The sequence below is a fragment of the Pipistrellus hanaki genome (assembly GCF_964339955.1).
Source record: "Pipistrellus hanaki genome assembly, chromosome: 2".
In the NCBI taxonomy this organism is placed as follows: domain Eukaryota; kingdom Metazoa; phylum Chordata; class Mammalia; order Chiroptera; family Vespertilionidae; genus Pipistrellus; species Pipistrellus hanaki.
Window position 1 is genome coordinate 148,789,328 of NC_140504.1, and position 23,990 is coordinate 148,813,317.

Consider the following 23,990-nt stretch of genomic DNA (forward strand, 5'->3'; position numbering starts at 1 on the left):
TTCACTTATATGTGGAATCTAAAGAAAAAAAATAAGCAAACAAACAAAACAGAAACAGACCCATAGTTATGGAAAACCAATGGTTGCCAGAGAGGTAGGAAGTTTGGGAGCTTTGTGAAAAAAAAGGTGAAGAGTTAAGATGTACAAATTGGAAGTTACATCATAGTCATGGGCATATAAAGTACAACTCAGGGAATATAGTAAATAATATTATAATAACTATGTATGGTAGCAACTGGGTACTAGACTTACCAGGGGGATCACTTTGTAAATTTTATAAATGTCTAACCACTATGCTATACACTGGAAACTATCCTAATATATAAAGAGCCAGGATCCATAATGTCCAAAATGATTGAACGGACAACCTAATGCCAGGCTGTGTGCACAGCAGGCTCGGGTGGGCGGGGACTGCCGACCGGGCTGAACTGCTGACCTCTCAGTCCCTCCCTTCTGTCGCTGCCAAGGCAGGTGAGATGCAATAGGTCGGGGGGCCCCTGCCATCGCCCCACAATCACCTCATAGAGGGAGGCCCAGGCTACTTGGCTAGTAGTGGAGGGCAGGGCCTTCCTCTGTGGGGCGATCAATCACGGGGCTTTCAGACAGCAAGAGGGTATAGGCCAGGCTGAAGGCCCTCCTCGAGTGTATGAATTTCATGTACCAGGCCTCTAGGATAAAATAATATTGAATGGTAACTGTAATTGAAAAAGAATAATGTTGTAGAATCCCCAGGTTCAGTAGGTAGCCTGAGTTCTAATCCCAGATCCATAATGTATACCTGGGGAACTCTGGAAAAGCTTCTTAATGATTATAAGACCCATTTTCTTTATAACATCATTGCAATGATATCTCCATTTCACAATATAGTGAGGATTAAATGAGACAATGAGTACAAAGCTCTCAGAACAGTGCCTGGAACCCAGTAAGCACTTTACAGATTGGGTTACTGTTGCTATCCTTCTCTTTATTCTCAGTGATTTTCTAATCATCTGAGTTTCTTTAGGTGTTCCCTATCTGCTCCTGCTGTGCAACTGCCCATGAACAGTTGGGTCAGTCTGATGGAAGACCCGCTGTACCTTCATCAGAAACTCCCCAGAAAGCCTTTTGTTTAAAAGCCCTTTTTTTGTGTGTGTGTTTCTGCTTGGAACTCAAAGTAACCTCTGCTCTTTGCCAACATAGAGTCTGGGCTTGTGATTCAATCACCCTTTTATTATCATCAGGAAGCGAAGGCCACTAAAGTTTGCTATTGATTTCACTGACTTAACAAGCAAGAAAAATCTGAAATTGGCTACAGTCCAAGTTTGGCAAAGGGAGAAAAATTCGACAAAAGGGAGAAAGATGGTTGATATATAAAAAGTGCAGGTAAAACAACCGATTTTAGCTCTCTATTGACTCCCTAGGTAGTGATAACCCAGCAATTAATGGTGTGGCAAGTAAGCTTGAAGCTATTCATTGAGTGGAGAAATGTCCAACTAGATTTGGAAGTGTAAGTAAGACAGTAGGTAACTGACATCTATTACTCTCTTGGAAAATCAACTGTCAATATATCATGGGAAACCAACCATTTCCTACTGACAGCAGCCTATTTACTAGGGCGGAGAACAATGTGGATGTGTCATACTGACCAGAGAAAAAGCCAGGCTATTTGTGGGCACGTGCCCATGGATACCAGAGGAACAATTCTCATTGGCCAGAACAAATTAAGAGTTACACAGGAGAGGCCATGTAACAACATAATTACAAGTATTGATTTGGAGATTGAAAAAAGGCACAATTCCAGATTCATTACATGTGATCCTCTGCAAGTACATAGTGTCTCTAATTTTTAGTTTTTGCATCTTTATAATAGGAATATGTATTAAATAAAATAGTATATATATATATATATATATAGTACTTAGAAAACTGCCTAACGGATAGCAACTATTCAATAAATAATATTAGTGTTGTTACTATGCATGGATATTATTGAGGAAGGAGGATTAAAACCCAGGGATCATACCAACGAGAGAGAGAGAGAGAGAGAGAGAGAGAGAGAGAGAGAGAGAGAGAGAGAAGCAATAAAGCTATAGAAAAAGAAATGGGAAAACACTGCTGAGTCTCAAATCCACCATTATGAAGGAACTAAATAGTCAGGATTTCTTGCTATGAAATAATGGCATAAAAATCATATTATATTGGTTTATATGGTGTACTAGAGGCCCAGTGCATGAAATTCATACTCGGGTAGGGTCCCTGGGCCTGGCTGGCAATCAGGGCAGATCTGTAGAGTGACCGGCAGAGCAATCAGGGGGCCCCTGCTGGCACCCGATTTGGCCAACCTGGGGCCTGCGGGCTGTGGGCTGGGGGCAGCTCCTGCATGAAGCATCTTCCCCTTGGTGATCAATGTGCATCATAGCAACAGGTCATTCCACTGTTCAGTTGATTTATATAATAGGCTTTTATTATATAGGATTATTTTGATGAGCTTATAGGAAATAAAAGAAATCCCCCTAAAGAAAATAAAATTAACCCATGAGCTAAAAAAGTGGGGAATTGAGCAGGAAGCACATGTGAAGTGCTGGGTAACACATATGATTGCTACAATAAGAGACTGAGACCACAGCCAGCAGCAGAGTAGTAGATTAGACCTGAGACTCCTTGAGAAAGTCTGGGATTCTGGAAAACTAAGTGAACACAGTTTTTCAGTACCCTTTGTCTTCCAACAGAAATAAATACAGTTCCCCTCTAGATGAATGCATCTTCATTTAGATCGCCATGTTTCCACAGATTAAGATGAACAATGTATGAGACACAATCAAAGTTTACCAAAATGAAAGACCTCATTTCTTGAGGTCTGCAAGAAATCAGATATGAGAATTAGTAGATATAAAATATGAAATAACAATGTATAAAATGTTTAAAATTAAGAATAGAATATTTAAAAATAAGTTATAAAACATGTTCCAGTATATATGAAGGTGAACTTTTCAAAATAATTAATTGTTAGATTAAAATTAAAGTGATAAATTAAATAACAAATTAAAGAATTAATGAATGGAAATTACCTAAAATAGAGCCCAATGTGGCACAGAGACAAAATATGATCATGAGGCTAAGAGGGGTAGACAATAGTTTAAGTAGGCCCTAACATATATTTGTCATGTTTGAAAGTTACTGGATAAATTTTCTAGAACTGATGACTGATGAAACATATGAATTCATCGATATAGGAAGCTCTAATCGAAAGAATATATGACTAGATATGGAAAGAGACATCAATATCTAGTCATACATTTTATTATTTTTTAAAACATGTTTTTATTGACTTTTAGAGAGAGAGGAAGGGAGATGGATAAGAAGATAGAAGCATTGATGAGAAAGGAATATTGTCGATCAGCTGCCTCCTGCACTCCTACTGGGGATCGAGCCCACAACCTGTGCACTTGTCCTGACCAGGAATCAAACCAGTGATCTCTTGGTTCCTGAACTGACCCTCAAGTGCTGAACCACACCAACTGGGCTGGGATTACATTGTTTTGTTTGTTCATTCAATAAATGTCAATTGAGCAGTTACAATGCACTGGCACTATTCTAAGCTTTGGAGATAGAACAGTAAACAGACAAAAGTTCTTGCTAGCCTGATGCTTACAGCTTATGTGAATTATCTACTAGAAAGTAATATTTGCTATGGGAAAAGAAAAAGTAGAACAGGTAAAGGGGGATTGAGAGTATCCTGATAGGACAAGGAGTAAAATTTGGAATATCAGTAGGGTAGACTTTTTAAAAAGAGATCTGAAAAAACCCTTGAAGGAGGCAATGGAATTAGCCATTGGAGATAAGGGACAAGTTCCAAATAGTGAGTATAGCTAGAGCAAGGCCCTAAGGTAGGAGTGTGTTAAAGAAATGGCTAGAAGGCTAGTGTGGATGGGTGTTCTGAGTAAAAGGGAGAAAAGTAGGAGATGAAGTCATAGACTTTTTGGATGGCCAGAGACTTATAGATTATTGTGAGATTTTGCCTTTTACTTTGAGTGAAGTAGGGAGGCATTGTAGGATTTTGAGCAGAGGGGCGATGTGTAGTGATGATCACTCTAGTCCCTGAGTTGAGAAAAGGCAGGAGTGAGGCAAGAAAAGAACTAACAAGACCAGTGAGGAGCTACTGTAGTAATCCATGTGTCAAATTAGGGAAACTCAGGCCATGTTTTCAATGTAGAACCAACTGAATTTCCTTATGTATTTAATGCAGCTCATGAGAGAAAGCAGGGAGTCAAGAATTAAATTTAAAAAAAGATTAATTCACTAAAAAATATATACCAATTCTAAACATGTATACATCTAATAAAGTAGCTTCAAAATTCACAGAATTACAAAAGTCAATAAATAAACCAATCCTATATAATAAATGGGTGACATGCAAATTGACTATCATTCCAACACACAAGTTGGCTGCCCCCATGTGGTCAAAGATGACCATAAGATGGCCACCACAAGATGGCCAGCAGGGGAGAGTAGTTGGGAGCAACCAGGCTTGGAGGGGAGAGCAGTTGGGGGCAACCAGGCTGGCAAAGGAGGACAGTTAGGAGTGACCAGGCCAACAAGGGAGGGCAGTTATGGATGACTAGGCCAGCAGGGGAGGGCAGTTGGAGGTGACCAGGCCTGTTGGGGAGGACAGTTAGGGGTGATCAGGCTGGCAGATGAGGGCAATTAGGGGTGACGAGGCTGGCAAGGGAGGGAGGGAAGTTAGGGGTGATCAGGCCTGGAGGGGAGGGCAATTGTGGGTGACCAGGCCAGCAGGGGAGGGCAGTTAGGGGTGACCAGGCTGGCAGGGGAGGACAGTTAGGGGTGACCAGGCCAACAAGGGAGGGAAGTTAGGGGCAATTGGTCTGGCAGGAGAGCAGTTAAGCATGGATCAGGTTGGCAGGGGAGTGGTTAGGGCCAATCAGGCAGGCAGACAGGTGAGTGGTTAGGAGCCAGCAGTCCTGGATTGTGAGAGGGATGTCTGACTGCCCATTTATGCCCAATCAGACATCCCTCAAGGGGTCCCGGATTGGAGAAGGTGCAGGCTGGGCTGAGGTACATACCCCAGTAAATAATAAATAAATTCATTTTTTTTATTTGGGCCTCTAGTAAATGATAAATTCATATGAAATATAAATCTCCCTTTGGGGGAACATTTCAACACATCTTCCTATTAAAATAGGAGAATCATAAGCACAAAATTTAGAATAATTGCTCTTCGTCAGAAAGAGGCAAGATGATGACAGGATGATGACATTATGTAGAATAAAAAAATTTAATTTGCATATATGAGCAAAATTGAGATTATAAAATTATAAGCTAGGTGATACATTCATATGTGTTAATTTTACTTTCTGCTTTGAAAACTACTTTTGTATTACATGTAACATTGTATGTGTCAAGTATTCTATTAAGTTTTTTTTTTAAAGGAAATTTAAAAATATTCTTAAAAAGCAAGGCCTGAAACAGATTTGTCATATCTCTTTGAAAAATAAATGTCTCTTCTAGTCTAGTCTTTCTTTCTTTCTCTCTCTCTCTCTCTCTCTCTCTCTCTCTCTCTCTCTCTCTCTCCTTTACTTTATATCTACAAAACAAAGCAAAACCTTTTTGTTTATAGTTCGGGGGTTTAAAAAACTGTGGTTTTTTTTTATTATTATTATTGCTGGGATATTTCCAATGGACCTAATTCAGACCCACTGGTCATTAAAATTAGTGGACCTCTTAACTCTATTTTCTTTTTACTACAACTTTATCTAGATCATTTAAGAAGTCATTATAGAGTTTAAAATATAGAGTTTGGGAGAAAATACTATTAGTCCCTGTTTTCCTTGCTTAGACCACAAACTTTGATAAGAATATGCTTTAGATGTTCCACCAAGACATGACTTCACTATCAAAAAATTCTGAAAAGGGCTTTTTTTTTGCAATTTGAATGACCTTTCAAATTTGCTTTTTAAGTTGATTATATATTCATGTGGTTCAAAGTTCAAAAAGTATTAAGTTTATAGTGTGAAAATTTTCCTTTTCATTCTATTTTATGGTCACTAAATCTCTCTTCCTGCAAGCAAAACATATTATATGTCTGTGTATCCTTCCAAAGAGACTGTGTGTGTACAAGAAAAAAAAAAAGTATATATATATACATATATATATATATATATATATATATATATATATATATATATATATAATACAAATTACAGCAAACATTTTGTCATTTTGTACCTTGCTCTTTTCACCTAACAAAAGATCATAAAAATTATTTAATATCACTAGACTTTCACCTCTTTATAAGGGAATATAGCATCCCACTGTACAAGTATACCATAACTTATTTAACCAGTCCCTACTGATAGACATTAAGGTTGTTTCTAGTCAAAAGGACATTTAGAGCCAAATGTTGCCACACTCATCCAAACAAACACTGAAAACTCTGATATTGAATAAAGTTGCATATTTAGATTATTTGAACAACATAAAATATTTACTATTAAGTATGAATCTTGCCTTTGTAGAAATAACCATGCTGATTAAATACATGTAGATGTGTTATAAGTGTATAACATATTTCAGAAAATAACATTTTATATTAGTCTCTTTTTCTTTCTTTTTCAAGGAATATGGCACTGTTACCAGCAGTACAAGAATCTCCAGGAAAGCCCAAATTCTCACTTAACTATATATGATCTCGGGATTCAGACAGATATAAGCATGTACTTACGACTGAAACAAACATGGTTCGCATTTAGTGAGTGATTTTTAAAAGTGGTTTTGTTAAAATTGTAATAATGAGAAAGCATATTTTTGTCTAAAGGAAAGCTTGGGTTGGTGTAACCTATTGAATACACTTATTAAAATCATTAAAGTAAATGTGTTTATGATTCTACTAGCTACAGTAAATGGAAAAGTCATTGAGTGGAATTCATAATATAGTCTAAGAAAATACTATTTGACAATGATTTCAAGTTTTTGCCTTTAACTTAAAATGCTTTGGATGTGGATGTTTATAGCCATTAACCTGATATCCAAAAAAGGTATTTTAAAAGGAAACAAATGCTTGATTTTTCAAACTTGTTAAAAAAAAAAAGAAAAAAGAAAAATGGGATAAAAAAATGTTTATAACAGAAACTTTAAACTATTAATTATAGAAATTGGAGTAATAAGTAACTAAAAATAAATTTATATTTTGAACTATTTATTCAGATTATCAAATTTATTAAAGGTCATATTAACAAAAACTTAAAGCAAGATGATTTCAGAAATGGCTTTAAACCTAGAATGGCTTTATTATAATATTCTTTGCAACACAGAGATTCATGTGCTTTCATCAAAAATTTTTTTAATTCTCTAATTACATGTTGCTTTAAAAGAAAACTCATCTTTATATTGTTCAAGTTTGAGAGCCAGGCAAGAAATTGCCAAGGAGGCCTTGTAAAGGGCCCAGAGACTCAGAGGGACCAGTATTTTGATGGGGCTTCCTGACTCCAGGTCTGGGTCTCATCCCATGAATCTGAAAACTTGATTTTGCCATGTCACCTAAAAGCCCTTAGGCTTTTGTATAGGCTCACATAGTTTCCAGAGTGCCATTTTGTTTTTTATACTGTTAGGTTTACACTATTTTTGTACACGCTACCTGACTGTCTTGGATACTTCTTTCCTGGGGTCAAAACATAGGGGGACCAAGATTGCTAATGAGTTTTTTTGCAGAGGGTCTCAAATAGCTTTGAGAGCTGTTTCCTTCAGGCCCATGCCAAGTTTGATGACCTAGCCCTGCTGCACAGAACCCCCCACCAGATTCCTTTGTCTACCTAATGGAGTTGTTCTCTTTTCCTTAGTCTTGGTCTTATTTATTTACTTATTTTTATTGGTTTCAGAAAGAAAGGGAGAGAGAGAGAGAGAAATAGCAATGATGAGAGAGAATCAATGATTGGCTGCCTGCTGCACACCCACTTTGGGGATTGAGCCCGCAACCCAGGCATGTACCCTGACCAGGAATCAAACCATGACCTCCTGGTTTATAAGTCGATGCTCAATCACTGAGCCACACCCGATGAGTTGTTCTCTTTTCCTTGGACAGTGTTGGATCAGAACACCAAACTCTTGCTCTTTGGCTTCCCATTGCTGGCTCTTATCAGACTAATTCTCTTCACATAACCAACCCATTTCCCCCCAACTGTTGTAGAAGAGTTGTTTAATTTATAGTCATTTTTAACTATAAAAATCAGACATCTTAAACTTACATCCCCATCTAATCACTTTCTCTGAATTTGAAGTGATTATATATCTCCTTAGCAATCTACTTACTGTTATCTATCATTTCTAAAGATGACAAATCTCATCTATTATGTATTGAAACTTCTAGTCTTACCCTCACATGAATCTTAGTTACATGTTCTGTGGTCCTCCCACTGCTGTCCCTTAAGGACCTTCAACACAAACATAATTGACTTTATCAGAATCTGCTATTGGAAAATTGAGAGATGTACTTTGAGGAAAATACAGAGCTTGCTTTTATTTTCAAGTCTAGAAGTGCTAAGTTTTCCTCAAATGAGCCTCAACTTTCACAATCCAATTCTCAGACATTAATTGGACAAAATTCTAGGTGCCAGCGACAAGTGCATACATTTGATTACATGAATTGACAGAAACACTGTTATACAAACAATAATATAATTTTTATTAATCTTGGATTGTTTTAGGAGACAGTTGATTTTCATTTCTACTATCAATTATCCTAGTGTCCTCCCTCCTCTGTGAAGTTATAGTTATACCAGCTTCTCTATAAGGTCTCAAAAAATTGTGTTTATATATCATTCAAATACAAGGAAGGTATGTATTATATAAATTCAAAAGACAGTTAAATTTCTCTAATATAACCATTTTGAACAAGTAATTTTATAAAGGCAGAGTTTAATATGCAATGTTCTTATCAATGAAATTTAGAATATAAAGCAATTCTGATATATCTCATATTCTTAAGTTTGTCTAAAGAAGATAATGATTTTAGTTTATTATGGCTATATTCAACAATTCTGGGCTCATTTTTCTTTTTTAAGAGTATCAAATGTGCATGAACACATCAATACAATTTAACTAAAAAAGCTATAGTAGCAAAATGATACATTATTGAAATATTCCCACTTACTTGGAAATACTAAATATGTGATGTAACATCAGAATGTATAAGAGTAGGGTAAAATAATGAGTGTCCTGTCAGTGGAGAGGTGTTCATGCATCAGCAGAATAACTGTCTATGAAATGTGTTATGGAATAGATTCTTTCACAGGTGGAAATTTTAATTTACTTTTCGTTAAGTTTCTTTTGAAATTTTAGATTTCTATTAGCAGTGATATATTTTCTTAATTTTAAAATCATATCTTTTCACTTTTTAACATCTCTGAAGTCAGAATGCATTTTATAATTAATAAATAGATCTATAATGATGGATTTCTTTACTTTTCCTAAAAAGATATTACTAAATTATAGGTATGTTTTAGAATTGAGGAAGTAGAGTAATTAGGACTATTTGGCTTCAAGTAAAAAGGAAGTAATTCAAGATAGCTGAAAAGAAAAGAAAATTGGAGCAAGCGAGGGCCAAGGCAGAGGTATTTTTTATAGGAATGTACAAGTATCTTGCCAAACTAAAAAATAAAACAGAAGTATGACTTCAAATATACCTAGTTCCAGAAAACAAAAGTCAAAAAGAACCCAAGATTTCTTCTCCCTCATCTCTCTATGTCTCTACATGTACACTTTATTCTTTCTTTGCACATTTATTTACTTCACATGAAGATAGTTTTGACGTAGTTCATTAAGTTTGCTTAACTCTTAGTTCAAGAAGTTTATAAATTTTAACTCAAAACTGACCTAGAATACCTTAGTTCTAATTTTGAGACTCTTATTATATGGGCTGTGTTTAAAACTTGATACCATCAGTGGTGGTCATGTGGTGTCACAGAATAAAAATGTGGGCAGCCACAAGCCTGCTATGTAAATCCGCAAGGTCAACTAATTAAGAGGCATTGTGCCCTAACCGGTTTGGCTCAGTTGGATAGAGTCTTGGCCAGAGGACTGAAAAGTCTTGGGTTCGATTCTGGGCAAGGGCATATACTGTACTTTGGTTGCAGGCTTGATCCTGGGCGCAATGGAGGCACATGCAGGAGGCAACCAATTGATGTGTCTCTCTCACATGGATGTTTCCCTCTCACTGTGTCTCCCCATCCCTTCCACACTCCATGGGGGGAGGGTGTGAGGGGGGAGATATCCTCAGGTGAGGATTAGCAACAGCAAGAAAAAGAGGTATTGTGAGCAGGGCAGACAAAAAGTTTCTTCTGTAATGATCTCTTACTCAGTGAAGCTGAAAGTGAAACATTTCAAGTTGCCTAAGCCTGCCCTTCATGCCTGTTTTCCCATTTCTACAAATTACATGACATGTTTCCATACATAAAGCCTGTCCATTTGAGTTGTTCAAACTTCAGCTAAAGGTTTTCATCTAGATTTCTTAGCATTTCTTATGGGTTTTGAAAGTGGATTTCTAAGATTGTCTGAAGCTATGAATGTCTGAATTGACTGAAATAACCATGAAACCCAGTTCTAACTTCTGCAGAGGAAGTTCGTTTTTTTGGGATTGATGTATGCTGCACACTAATTTCTTTTTCTGTTTAAAGTGGTAATCCTCAGCATCCTCGAAGTGCTTATCATCCTCCTGCTGATCTTCCTTAGGGACAGGATCCGAATCTCCATCGCCCTCCTGAAGGAAGGGAGCAAGTAAGACCCCAATGGGAAAACTCCCCTAAAGTGTATCTGTCAGCCCAGGCAGGCACTGCCTATTGTATAGTTGCCCCAGACTAATCTCCCTTTAAGAAGACTTGTTAAAGAAATCTATTTTCCCTTTAAGATGACTTGTTTGAGTTCAGACAGCCAGTTATTAGAAAGGTCATGCTAATATGCCCTTCAATATTCCTAAGACCTCAATTATCATGGGGTAAAGTAAGGTTAAAACCTGTCTAGTCTATATATTAGCACTTTTAAAAAAACACCAAATATATGGTAGGAGAATAACATATGTGAAACTAGGTAATAAAGTACTATATAACAGTTAGTTATATTGCATGTTGTGTTATTCCCATACTGAGTCAAATGTTAATATTAATGGCTGAAATCATTTGCAGAACCTTAAACCACCATAATTCTAGAAAGTCAATTACATCTATTACCATTGCCATATGAATGACAAAATTTGCCAATAGGAAAAATAATTGATCCTAGCAGTACTAGACTCTACATTTTGTATCTACAGCTCTTAATTTAGAAACACTTTATATCCAGAGCCATTCTTATTTTTTAAATGCTATAAAATAAACACTAAGTTTTTCATAAATTCATGCTGGGAGATAATAACACCTACAGTTTCCAAACTATTCCAAAAGCTGGCTTGAGAATAGTACTTTAAACTTGTGAATGATGCATGGAAGAAACAAAGAAAGCCCCCAGACCGTACTCTCTATTTAGGATGATGGAAACTACGTTGTTAATGACCCAGGACCAAATTATCAAACTTGAAGTTTGATAAATTAAACTCTCTCCTTCCCACAATAGCTGAAGCCCTATCATTAGTCACTGAGAACTACCGATTTTCTGGATTTTTAAGATAATGTGATATTGTGCAATTCACTGTTACTTGCCCCCCACTATTACACCTCGTAATGTGTATATGAGTGTGTGTGTGTGTGTGTGTGTGTGTGTGTGTGTATGTGTGTGTATTAAGAGGCTAATACAACTGTGACAGGTTGATAATTTGTTCAAGGAAAAAAAAGTTAGAATACATGTGTATGAGTATACAATAAACAGGAAGAAGTATGCTCAATAATTCACTCAATAGTAGTGTCTGAAGAAAGGAAACTACAGTATAGCTCAACCAGTGATGTGGAGAAGGTAATAAATTCAAAAGGAATCTAAGATGTTTCAGTTCATTAGCCATGGAAATAGTTCCACCAGAGTTCTCAGTGGCTGTATCAAACACCGTTGGACATAATCCAACGTCATATGCTGCAAAGATTGCTCGAAAGTAATAGTTAGGGACAGGGCAACTAGTGAGTGACCATTTTAGAAACTATATCTAGTGAGGAAATGTCAGAAGTATGATTATCCTGAAGAATAAAAGGATGAGTTACTTTGAAGGAGTACTGCCTTAAAAGGTAGCCATTTTTTTCTCCAGAAGGCAGTGGATGTGAAAGGCAGTTAAGGAAGAATTTTCTAATATGTGGGTAAGAAATAGAATAAGCTGTGTCACATACAAATAATTTGCTGTAAGTGTGGTCACCAGAGGCTTATAACCATATTTTGAAATAGTACAAAAAAAGATTCCCGAATTAAGGAGTGATTCACACATTTGATGAGATGACTGTCAAAGTCCTTTTCAATTTTAAAAGTCTAAGACTCTAATCAAAATGAAGAAAAGTTATGATTATAATGTATCAAAGCTTTATGATAAATAAACAAAGAAGAGAAAGTTTGGGGAAATTTGATCAGGATTCAAACATAGCATTGAAATAATGTCTGTAAGTTATAATCAATCAGTCTATCAATCAATAAAACTTTAAAACCAACTTAGAATATACCAGCATGATCAGCCAATGAGAGTTACTGGTTATGATCACTGTTCTTAGAATTAATCCAGTCTTAAGTTTTATTTCTAGTTCTAACAAATAAAATTTTATTAGAGAAATTATAACACTGGATCATTTTGAATTTCAACTATTTGTTTTATTTCAGAGCCATTGGATATGTCCCTACTACATTAATTTATCCAGTTTTAACTTTCTTTTTGCTCTCAATCTGTATTTGCTACTGGGCGGTGATAGCAGTGTATCCTTTGGTAGTTTACCAAGTTGAACCTCAGGTCACCCACTATTCAGGAACCAGGAGTTCAGTAGTTTTCATCCTGGGAACATTAGGAACATCCTAAAGAAATAACTGATTATTTTTTTCTGCCAATCTCTAAAAAAGATGTCAGACTCCCAATTGCATTTCCCCTTTTATAGGTCAGACAGTAGATTTTGTTTGAGTTTGTCTTTACATATGGTACTTCTCCTTGGTGATAAGCTTAAAAAGCTTCTGCATATTTTAATGTTTTTAAGAGGCACCTCAGTAGAGCTGATCCATGTTATATTACTCTGGGTCTTAATTATTAAAATGTTAGATGTTACTTGAAGTTAATCTTTCAAAGGATTTTTAAGTTACTTGCATTATTTTCATGTCTATTTATTTTCAATTTACCAGCAAATAATTTATCCTTAATAGAATTTATTCAGTTACTTGGCTACATCAGGGACACCCATATACAAAGTCATAACCCCAAATGGGCAATGTAAATATGAAAATAGAACCTGTGACCCAGAGGTAAGTAAAAGAAACTCTCTTCTTTAACTTCCATACAGAACATTACTGCATTTCACCTAGCACTTGTAGGAGCTATCCTGAAATAGAGACCCTGTATAGTGAGAGGGGTCACTGTGGAGAAGGGGAGAATGGGTCAGGAGTTAGCAGGAGAACACTGAAAATGGGGGAGGGGGGAGGCAGACTAGAAGGAAAGCTCTATTATTTCCTGACCTTATGATCTCATTTGTCTTATCATATACCCAAGAAGCAGGTATTGTCAACAACCTCTCTAATAAATGTGAAACTAAAGGGGGTAAAGAGGGATGAACATAGGATGGAAAACGAGAGATACTTTTCAGAGCTCATTAAAGGATTCTAATAAAGTGATGTGATTGAAAATAGAAATAACAGCAGAAGCTCATGGGAAAAGAACAGCTGGGGGTAGGGGTGAGGGGTACACAAGACAAAATGCAGGGTGGGTGTTATCTTGCAATAGTATTTAACATTCTATTGTCCATGTTTTTTTTTTGTTTTTTTTTCTGAGTGCAGATTTTTAACACAAGTGAAATATCCAGAGCTTGCCCTCGTGCTCAGTGTAACTTTGCTTTCTATGGTGGAAACGGCCTGTACTATCGATACATCTCTACCTTCCAGATATTCAATCTATTTGTTTTTCTCTGGCTGATAAACTTTGTCATTGCATTGGGTCAGTGTACCCTTGCAGGTACCTTTGCTTCTTATTACTGGGCCTTCAGAAAACCTGATGACATCCCACCATATCCACTTTTTACTGCATTTGGACGAGCCATACGGTAAGCCCCAGGTCTATTTTCCAAGTTATGTTTAATGCGCTTATAACTCAATCTTGTGCTTATCATTCAAGTGGTAAGGTACAAGTGAGCTCAAAAGTATGATTCAAGATTCATGGATGTCCATTGGCTCTGTCTGGCTTTATAGCCACAACTTTATACTCCCTGCCCAGGCCACTATTCCTATTCTTCTAAAAAGAATAGGTTCCTAGAGATTAGAGGTAGGGGAGGAAACCATATTAAAGATTAAGGATTAACTCTGCTCTGTCTCTCCATTGCTCAGATCAAACACCCTACATATATTATGCTGACAGGCTATCGGTATCATTTTTATAGATAAAGGGCAAATATATAGGTATATTTTAAAACTAATCCTTCACCAATCTGAATAGGAGAGTGTAAGAAGCTCTTTCCTATCAGTTCCCCTGCACATCCCTTTTTCCTATAGAAATTGTTTACTATTAACATCCTTTAGTTAATAGTAAAGATATCCTAACTTTTACTCTCATTTTATCTTTGCCCAGATATCACACAGGATCTCTAGCATTTGGTTCCTTACTTCTTGCATTAATTCAGATATTTAGGATATTCCTACAATATTTGGATAAACGTATTAAAGGTAAGATAGCAGAATTCATCTTTTCTCAGACTTTCTGACTTCTATGAAGAGCATAGATTGGGCGGGTGGTTGCAGGAAACATGATGACTGTCACTAGGGTAGTAAGGATGAAGGTGGTTAGATTAGGGATATATTTGGAAGGAAAAGCCAACAGGACTTACTGAAGTGTTGGATATGGGAGGGGATGGAGGATAGGAGCAGTAGTGAAGGAAAGGGAGAAAAAGCATGTGATGCTATTTACTAAGATGTCAAAACCAAATTTGAAAAAGCAAATTTCAAAGAGATTAAAAATTGTGTTTGTGGCATGCTAATATTGAGAAGCATGCTGGAATTGTCAGGCAGTTTCAAGTCTAGAGCTTAGGACAGGTTGGGCTTAAAATATAAATATGGAGTCATTGGCATAAATCTTCATACATAACACATATAGCAGCTTATAAACATACAATCTGTTTAGAATGCAATTTGAAAAATTATTAACTGCCCAAACAATCTTGAAACAGAACAACAAATTTGGAACATTTACATTTCCTGATTTTTAAAACTTAATACAAAGCTACAGTCATCAAAACAGTGTGGCACTGGCATAAGGACAGACATATGGATGTGGACTAGAATAGAGAGTCCCAAAATAAATCCTCACATATAAGCCCTTCAATGGGGAAAGGACAGTTTTTCTCAACTACTGTTACTAGTAAAACTGGGTATCTACATGCAAAAGAATTAATTTGGACCCTTACCTTACATCATATAAAAATATTTCAATCCCGGTCGGTTTGGCTCAGGGGTTGAGCATCAACCCATGAACAAGAGGTCACTGCTGGATTCCTGGTCAGGGCATATGCCCAGGTTGTGGGCTCAATCCCCAGTGGAGAATGCAGGAGGCTGATTGATGTTTATGTTTCGTTGATGTTCCTATCTCTGTCCCTCTCACTTACTCTCTCTAAAATCAATAAAAACATATATTTTAAAATATATTTAAAAATTGATCATAAAAGCTAAAAGTCTAAGGTGGAGGCAAAGTCTAAGGAGGACATCTGTAATAGAGTCAATGATTTAAAAGTGATTAAAAATTCTTAGATAAGAGCAAAGGAAGAAATCTTCATGACATTGGATTTGGTGATTTTCTTATATAGGACAACAAAAGAAAAAACAAATTAGACTTCATCAAAATAATAAAGAAAGCATCGAGGGCACTTTCAAAAGAGTGGACGGACAATCTTCAAAATGGGAGAAAATATTTGCAAATCATATTCTTAGATAAGCCACCAATATTTACAATGTCTAAAGAACTTCTACAACTCAACAATATACCCAATTCAACATGAGCAAAGAATTTTTTAATTATATAAAAATTTCTGAGCTTTGTTGAGATATAATTGACCTATAAAATTGTAATATGTTTAAAATGTACAACATGATGATTTGGTATACATATACATTGTAAAAAAAAAAATTCCCACATTCAATGTAATAAACACATCCACCACTTCACCTCACATATTTACCTTCTTTTTTTCTTTTTTGATAAAAACATTTAAGTTCTATTTTCTTAGCAAATTTTGTTTACCACGTTATTCATTAGTTCCTATGACCTTTCTTCATCTTATTAAAGAGAGTTTGCACCCTTTTACCACCCTCTCCCTATGTCCTCCACCACTCAGGGGTCCTCAAACTTTTTAAAGTGGGGGCCAGATCACGGTCCCTCAGAGAGCTGGAGGGCCGGACTATATGAACTACTAATTCCTACTGTAACACCTCGGCTGTGCTCACTGCCCAAAAAACCTGGCGGGCCGGATCATACTCCTCTGCGGGCCTCATGTGGCCCGCGGGCCGTAGTTTGAAGACCCCTGCAACCTGTAGAACCACCATTCTTTTCTGTTTGTATGAGCTCAACGTTATGTTTTATTGCACTTGTAAGTGATACCATGCATATTTGTCTTTTTCTATCTGGTTTATTTTACTTAGCATCATGCCTTCCATGTCCATGTCTGTTGTTACAAAAGCGGGATTTTCTTCTTTTTTTAAGGCTGAATAATATTCCACTGCATACCATATTTCCTTTATCCACTGATGCATCAAATGATATGTTTCAATATATTAGATATTGTAACAATGCTACAGAGAATATGGGAGCACAGACACCTCTTTGAGATAGTGACTTCATTTCCTTCAGATATATAACATAGAAGTGGAATTGCTAGGTCACGTGGTCATTCTATTTTTAATTTCTAGAGGAACTCCATACTATTTTCCATAGTGGACACACCAATTTACATTCCACCAACAGTGTACAGTGTACCTTTTCCTCCAAGTCCTCACCAACACTTATTTTTTGCCTTTTTGACAGTAGACATCCTAACAGGTGTGTGGTGGATTTCTCAGTGTGGTTTTGATTTTCATTTTTCACATGATTAGTAATGTTGACTACCTTTCCTTTTACCTATTGGTCTAATGTTGACTACCTTTCCTTTTCCTTTTACCTATTCTTCTTTGGAAATATGTCTATTCAGGTCTTTTGCCCATTTTCTTAAATTGGGTTATTTGGGGATTTTTTGCTATTGAGTTTGTTATATATTTTATACATTAACCCCTTATCATATATGTAGTTTCTAATTTTTCCATCATTCCATAGGTTGCCATTTCATTTTATTGATGGTTTTCTTTGCTGTGCATAATTTTTTAATTGGATGTATTCCCATTTGTTTATTTTTGCTTTTGTTGACTTTGCTTTTGGTGTCACATTCAAAACATCATTGCCAATACATTGGTCAAAGAACTTAGCCCTATGTTTTCTAGGAGTTTATGTTTCAGAATTTCAATTTTTTTCATCCATTTTGAAGTGATTATTATGTGTAGTGTAAGATAACGGTCCAATTTTATTCTTTTGTGTGTGGATATCTACTTTTCCTAACACCATTTATTGAAGATGCCATCATTTCTGCATTGTATGTTCTTCGCTCCTTTGTCAAAAATTAATTGACCATATATGCATGAATTTATTTCTGCTCTCTGTTCCATTCATTTATGGATTAATTTTTGTATCACTTCCACACTGTTTTGATTACTATTGTTTGAAATCAATAAGTATAATGTCTTCAGCTCGTTCTTCTTTCTCAATTACTTTGACTATTTGAACTCTTCTGTAGTTTCATACAAATTTTAGATTTTGTTTTTATTTATGTGAACAATACTATTGGAATTTTGATAGGGATTGCATTGAACTTGTGGATTGCTTTGGGCACTATAAACATTTTAACAATGCTAATTATTCTAATTCATGAACATGGAATATTTGTTATTGTGCCTTCTTCAATTTCTTTCATTAATAGTTCACAGTTTTAGATGCACAGGTCTTTTGCCTCCTTGTTTAAATTTCTTCTACATATTTATTGTTTCTGAGGAAACTGTTTTTTTAATTTTTCTTTCTAATAGTTGTTAATATATGGAAATGCAGCTGATCTTTGTATATTGATTTTGTTTTCTGAAACTTTACTGAATTTGTTTATGTTCTAATAGCTTTTTGGTGGAGACAGTAGGTTTTTAAATATATATATATATATATATATATATATATATATATATATATATATAAAATGTCATGTGATCTGCAAATAAAGGCAAATTTACTTCTTTCTGATTTACATGCTGTTTGTTTGTTTGTTTTGCTTGCCTAATTGTTCTGGCTATGTCTTCCTCTGTTGAATATAAGGAGAGAGAGTAGGTAGCTCTGTCTTATTCCTAATCTTAGAGGAAAAGCTTTCAGCTTTTCACCTTTGAGTGTGATGTTAGATGTGAACTTGTCATATATGGCTTTGATTATGTTGAGACCTACTATAACCAGTTAGTTTGTTAATATTTTGTCAAAGAATTGTGCATTTATATTTGTCAGGAATATTTGCCTGCAATTTTCTTTTCTCGTGTCCTTATCTGGCTTTGGTATCAGTATCATGCTGGCCTCACAAAATGAGTTTGGCAATGTTCCCTGTACTTTTATTTTTTTGGAAGAGTTTGAGAAGGGTTGCTGTTAATTCTTTAAAAATTTGGTAAGATTCATGAGTGAAGCCATCTAATTCTTTTCTTTGTTGGGAGGTTTTTGATTTCTGATTCAAATTAAATTTTTTATTTCATTATGATTCAGTCTTGGTAGGTTTCATGTTTCTAGAAAGTTGTGTTTTCTGGGTATTCTAATTTGTTGATGTATAATTATTCATAGTCTCATAATTTTTTTATATTTCTGTGGTATTAGTTGTAATGTCTCCACTTTAATTTCTGTATTTGTCTTTTCTTTTCTTAATTAGTGTAGCTAAAGGTTTGTCAATTTTGTTTATCTTTTCAAAAAACCAGCTGTTTCCTTCACTGATCTTTTACATTGTCTTTTTATTTTCTATTTCATTTATTTACACTTTGGTCTTGACTACTTCCTTTCTTCTACTAACTATGTGCTTAATTTGTTCTTCTTTTTCTGATTTCTAGAAGTATAAAGTTAGATTGTTTGAGATCAGACTTTTCTTTAACACAGGTATTTATTGCTATGAACTTCCCTCTAAAATTACTTTGATGTATTCCATCTACTTGATGTGTTGTATTTTCATCTTCATTTGTCTCAAGATACTCTTGGATTTTTTTTTAATCTATTGATTGTTCAGTAGCATGTTGTGTAATCTCCACACATTGGTGAATATTCCATTTTTTTTTTCTTGTTTCATACCACTGTGGTCAGAAAAAATAGGTTATAGGATTTTAGTCCTTTCATATTTATTAAGACCTGTTTTGTGGATTAACATTATCTATTCTGGAGAATATTTTTTGTGTGCTTGAGGAGAATGTATATTCAGCTGCGGTAGGATCGAATGTAATGTAAATGTCTATTAGATTCTTTAGGTGTAACATGTAATTTAAGTCTAAAGTTTTATTTTTTATTTTCTGTCTGGATTGCTCTATCCATTATTGAAAGTGGAGTATTGAAATCCCTTACTATCTTTATATTGCTGTTTATTTCTCCCTTCATAACAGTTTATGTTTGCTTTTGTATTTAGGGTGCAGGCTTGATCCCCAGTAGTGGGTGTGCAGGAGGTAGCCAATCAATTATTCCCTCTCATTATTGATGTTTCTATCTTTCTCTCCCTTCCTCTCTGAAATATACACACACACACACACACACACACACACACACACACACACACATATATATATATATATAATACATATATGTATATGTATATGCATAGTCAGTTTCTAGGGATTTACTTTTAAAAAATATATATTTTATTGATTTTTCACAGAGAGGAAGAGAGAGATAGAGAGTTAGAAACATCGATGAGAGAGAATCATTGATCAGCTGCCTCTTGCACACCCCCTACTGGGGATGTGCCCGCAACCAAGGTACATGCCCTTGACCGGAATCGAACCCGGGACCCTTCAGTCCGCAGGCCAATGCTCTATTCACTGAGCCAAACTGGTCCCGGCTGGAGATTTATCTTGTTATTGTTTGTTTGAAATGTATTTCCTTGTTTCCTTATTTTTTCTTGACTCTGTTCTGGTTAATGTGCATTAGATGAAAAAGTCACCTCTCCCCTTGTGTCAGACTGGTCTCATATAGGAGATGAATGCTATCAATTAGCCTAGCTCAAGCTTCTGGTTCTCTTAAAACTGTAATTGTCCTACCCACCATAGTTATTCTTGGTGGCTCCCAAGACCTGTAGGTGTCTCAAAGGGGAGGATCATAGGCAAAACCTAGATGCAGGCTGATTATTATAGAAGCCAGATGCTCAGACAGCAGCTGGGACAGTATGCAGTTTAGCATCTTTAAATGAGAAACTGAGAGGTGAGTGTTTTTGCCTGCTCCCTCTGCACAGAGACAGGGTGTATAGCCATGGTGGTGGGTGTGGGGAGTCAGATCCCATGTCTTTGCCTGAACTCTTGCACCATTTAAAAACTGCTTCTTTGTTTGCTATAGTCCTAAGGAGTCATGAATTCAAGACCTGTTGGCTAAAATGGCCAGAGGAACTGGGAACCAGCCCTCGGGCAGCAACCTCAAATACTATGGCACCAGGCATGTGTACAAGCAACTTTCCAAAGAGATGTTGGTGACCAAGTGTTATAAATGCAGTGTTATAGAGGCAGAAGGTGGTGGAAGTGCCTACCAGCTTCCATAGGCTCCATGGAGGATCGTTGTTTGCTCCTAGATGCATGCAAATTAGAGAGCCAGAATTTTAGGTTGCAGGTTACAAAATATGCAGTCAGATCCCGTGTCTTTGCCTGAATTCTGTGTGCTGTGCCCTGAGAGGATAGCTACAGTGAGTACTAGCACATGTGTCTGTTAAAAACCGCCTCTTTGTTCCTATGGGACTTGTCTGTTGGCTGTTTTGAAGACCTGCCTCATGGGAGGGAGCCTCAAAAGTTGGAATCCTAGATGTGCTGTCCAAACACTTCACTCCTCAGGAGAAGCTGAGAATTGGATATATTATCCCAATTGTATGGTATTGTGCAGAGAGTGGAGTCTATAGGGTGGTATGCTTCAGCCTTTCCTACCCATTTTAGTGTGGGGGTTTTCTTGGTTATCTGACGTCTGTGTCGTTGAGCTAGTGTTTGGATTTCCCTCAGAGGAGATTACTCCATGTAGCTGTACACTCAGTGCATCCGTGGAAGGAGGGAAGTTCAGGGGCCTCCTGTATCATCCTCTTGGTCTCACACAAAGAATTGGCACATACATTGCTCCAAACAAGATTATTCAAGTGGTTAATAAGCACATGAAAAGAGGCTCAATATTAATCATTTTGAAAATGCAAGTCAAAACCATAATGAGGTACCACTTCACATCCATTAGAATGGCTACTGTTAAAAAATGGAATATAACAAGTGTTTGTAGGATGAGGATAAATTAGAAATGTAGATTGCTGGTGGAAATGTAAAATGGTGTAACCACCACAGAAAACTGTGTGGCAATTCCTCAAAAATTAAAAATAGGATTTCCAGCTGATGAGCAATTCCACTTCTAGATATATATACTCAGAAGAATTGAAAGCAGTGGCTCAAATAGATACTTGAACAGCAATGATCACAGCAGCAGCATTATTCACAATGACCAATAGGTAGAAACAACCCAATTTCATCAACAGATAAAGGATAAAGAAAACGTAATGTACACATACAATGGAATGTTATCCATCTCAAAAAAAAAAAAGAATGAAATGATGAACCTTAAGAAACTTTATGTCAAGTTATATGAGGTATAGAAGAAGCAAATTCATACAGATACAAAGTACAGTAGAGGTAACCAGGACTGGGAGAAGGGGAGAGTGAGGAGTTATTTTAAATGAATATAGAGTTTGATATGATGACAAGTTCTGGAAATGGATAGTGATGGTTGCACAACATTGTGATTGTACTTAATGCTATTGGATTGTACATTTAAAAATAGCTAAAATGGTAAATTTGTATATATTTTAGCAACTTAAAAAATGTAAAGCCATTGAAAATTTTTTAATTTATTTTTTTACCCAGAGAGTTTAGTTGCAAATCATTAATAGATGTAAATATCTCCTCATAGATAACCAGAACAACATTGCCAAATTTCTACATCAATGCCTGAGATGCTGTTTTTGGTGCTTGGAAAAAGTGGTAAAGTTTTTGAACAGAAATGCCTATGTTATGGTAAGTAGATTATTTTTTATTTACTAAACTTCTTTGCAAACCCAAACCCCATGTCTACATTTCCATCTCTAAAGCACTTTTAGATCATGCAGTTGAATTTATCACATTCTATCCAATAAAAGAGTAATATGCAAATTGACTGTTCACTCCAACACACAAGATAGCCACCCCCATGTGGTCAAAGATGGCTGCCTTCATGTGGACACAAGATGGCCACCACAAGATGGCCAGCAGGGGAGGGCTGTTGGGAGGGACCACCAGGCCTGCAAGGGAGGGCAGTTGGGGGCAATCAGGTCTGCAGAGGAGGGCAGTTAGGAGTGACCAGGCTGGCAGAGGAGGGCAGTTGGGGGTGACCAGGCCTGCAAGGGAGGATAGTTGGGAGGAACCCAGGCCTGCAGGGGTGGGCAATTAGGGGGGACCAAGCATGTAGGGGAGGGAAGTTCTGGGGACTAGGCCAGCAAGGGAGAGCAGTTAGGGAGGTACACCCCTCCCCCATGTGAGATTTTGTGTACCGGGTCTCTAGTCTACATATATAAAAGCCTAAGTGACTGAAAGACCAAAAGATGCCCACTGACCACCAGGGGGAAGACACTCAATGCAGGAGCTGCCCCCTGGTGGTAAGTGCACTCCCTCAACCAACCTCCTGTTCTGGCCAACCTTCCATGGTCCCTCCCCCTGTCTGGCCCTGATCAGCCCCAATCGGTACTGGGAGATACAGCCCCTATTAGCCCTGATCACCTCCCAGCCATGCACAAATTCATGCACTGAGCCTCTAGTGTGGATATATGAATTTGTGAATCAGCCGCTTAAGTGATTCAAGGCTATGTTTTCCGAGTTGAGATAGAAATTAGCAGCACTTCATTATCGCTTTCAAAATCTCTTTGAAGAGGGAAAACATTTATCTTAGAAATTTTAAAATGTGCTAGAATAAAAGTGATTTTGTGTGTCTTTGATATAGTTTATCGAGAAGAAAGCTTGGTCTATGTTTTACTCTGAGAAGAAAAGATCTTTCTAATTTGTGTTTTATATATTTTAAAGGCAGGATCTATTCCTTTTCTGTGTGAATCTTATGTTGAGATATGTGGCAATACCTAACTAAATTTGTTTCTTATTTCCTGGGGAATATGGAGGCTTCTGAAGAAATTTTTAAATATAGGAAATCCAAAAATAAAATTCTTTTAAAATTTAGCAACTACAGTCTAATGACACTTGCTTATTAGCACAGGGACACAGGGTCTGCAGCAATGTCTCAAATAGTTATGGAGATTTAAGTAGTCATTAATATTCTTCCAGTTGGAATGTTGTATTGAGGCTTCTTGTTGTAAATAAAGTATATTGAAAGGCACTGAGATTCTGCGAGAAGGATATTTTTCCATTGATTTTTAGGGAGAGTGAAAGGGAAGGGGAGAGACACAGAGAGAGAAACATCAATGTGTGGAAGATACATTGATTGATTGCCTCCTGCACACCACAACCAGGGCCAAGGATTAAGTCTGCAACCAAAGTATGTGCCCTTGACCAGAATTGAACCT

General features: G+C 36.5%; 1 protein-coding gene across 2 annotated transcripts in view; it reads left to right on the plus strand.

The window, feature by feature from the left end:
• SLC44A5 (solute carrier family 44 member 5) overlaps positions 1–23,990 on the plus strand; it is a 311,252-nt gene that overhangs the window by 276,223 nt on the left and 11,039 nt on the right. For both annotated transcript variants that reach the window (XM_084873496.1, XM_084873495.1), the window contains exons 12-18: positions 6,614–6,745; positions 10,665–10,764; positions 12,772–12,864; positions 13,311–13,398; positions 13,927–14,189; positions 14,711–14,805; positions 22,355–22,458. In XM_084873496.1, the coding sequence (XP_084729622.1) occupies positions 6,614–6,745; positions 10,665–10,764; positions 12,772–12,864; positions 13,311–13,398; positions 13,927–14,189; positions 14,711–14,805; positions 22,355–22,458 (875 nt within the window). The remainder of the gene's footprint in view (positions 1–6,613; positions 6,746–10,664; positions 10,765–12,771; positions 12,865–13,310; positions 13,399–13,926; positions 14,190–14,710; positions 14,806–22,354; positions 22,459–23,990) is intronic.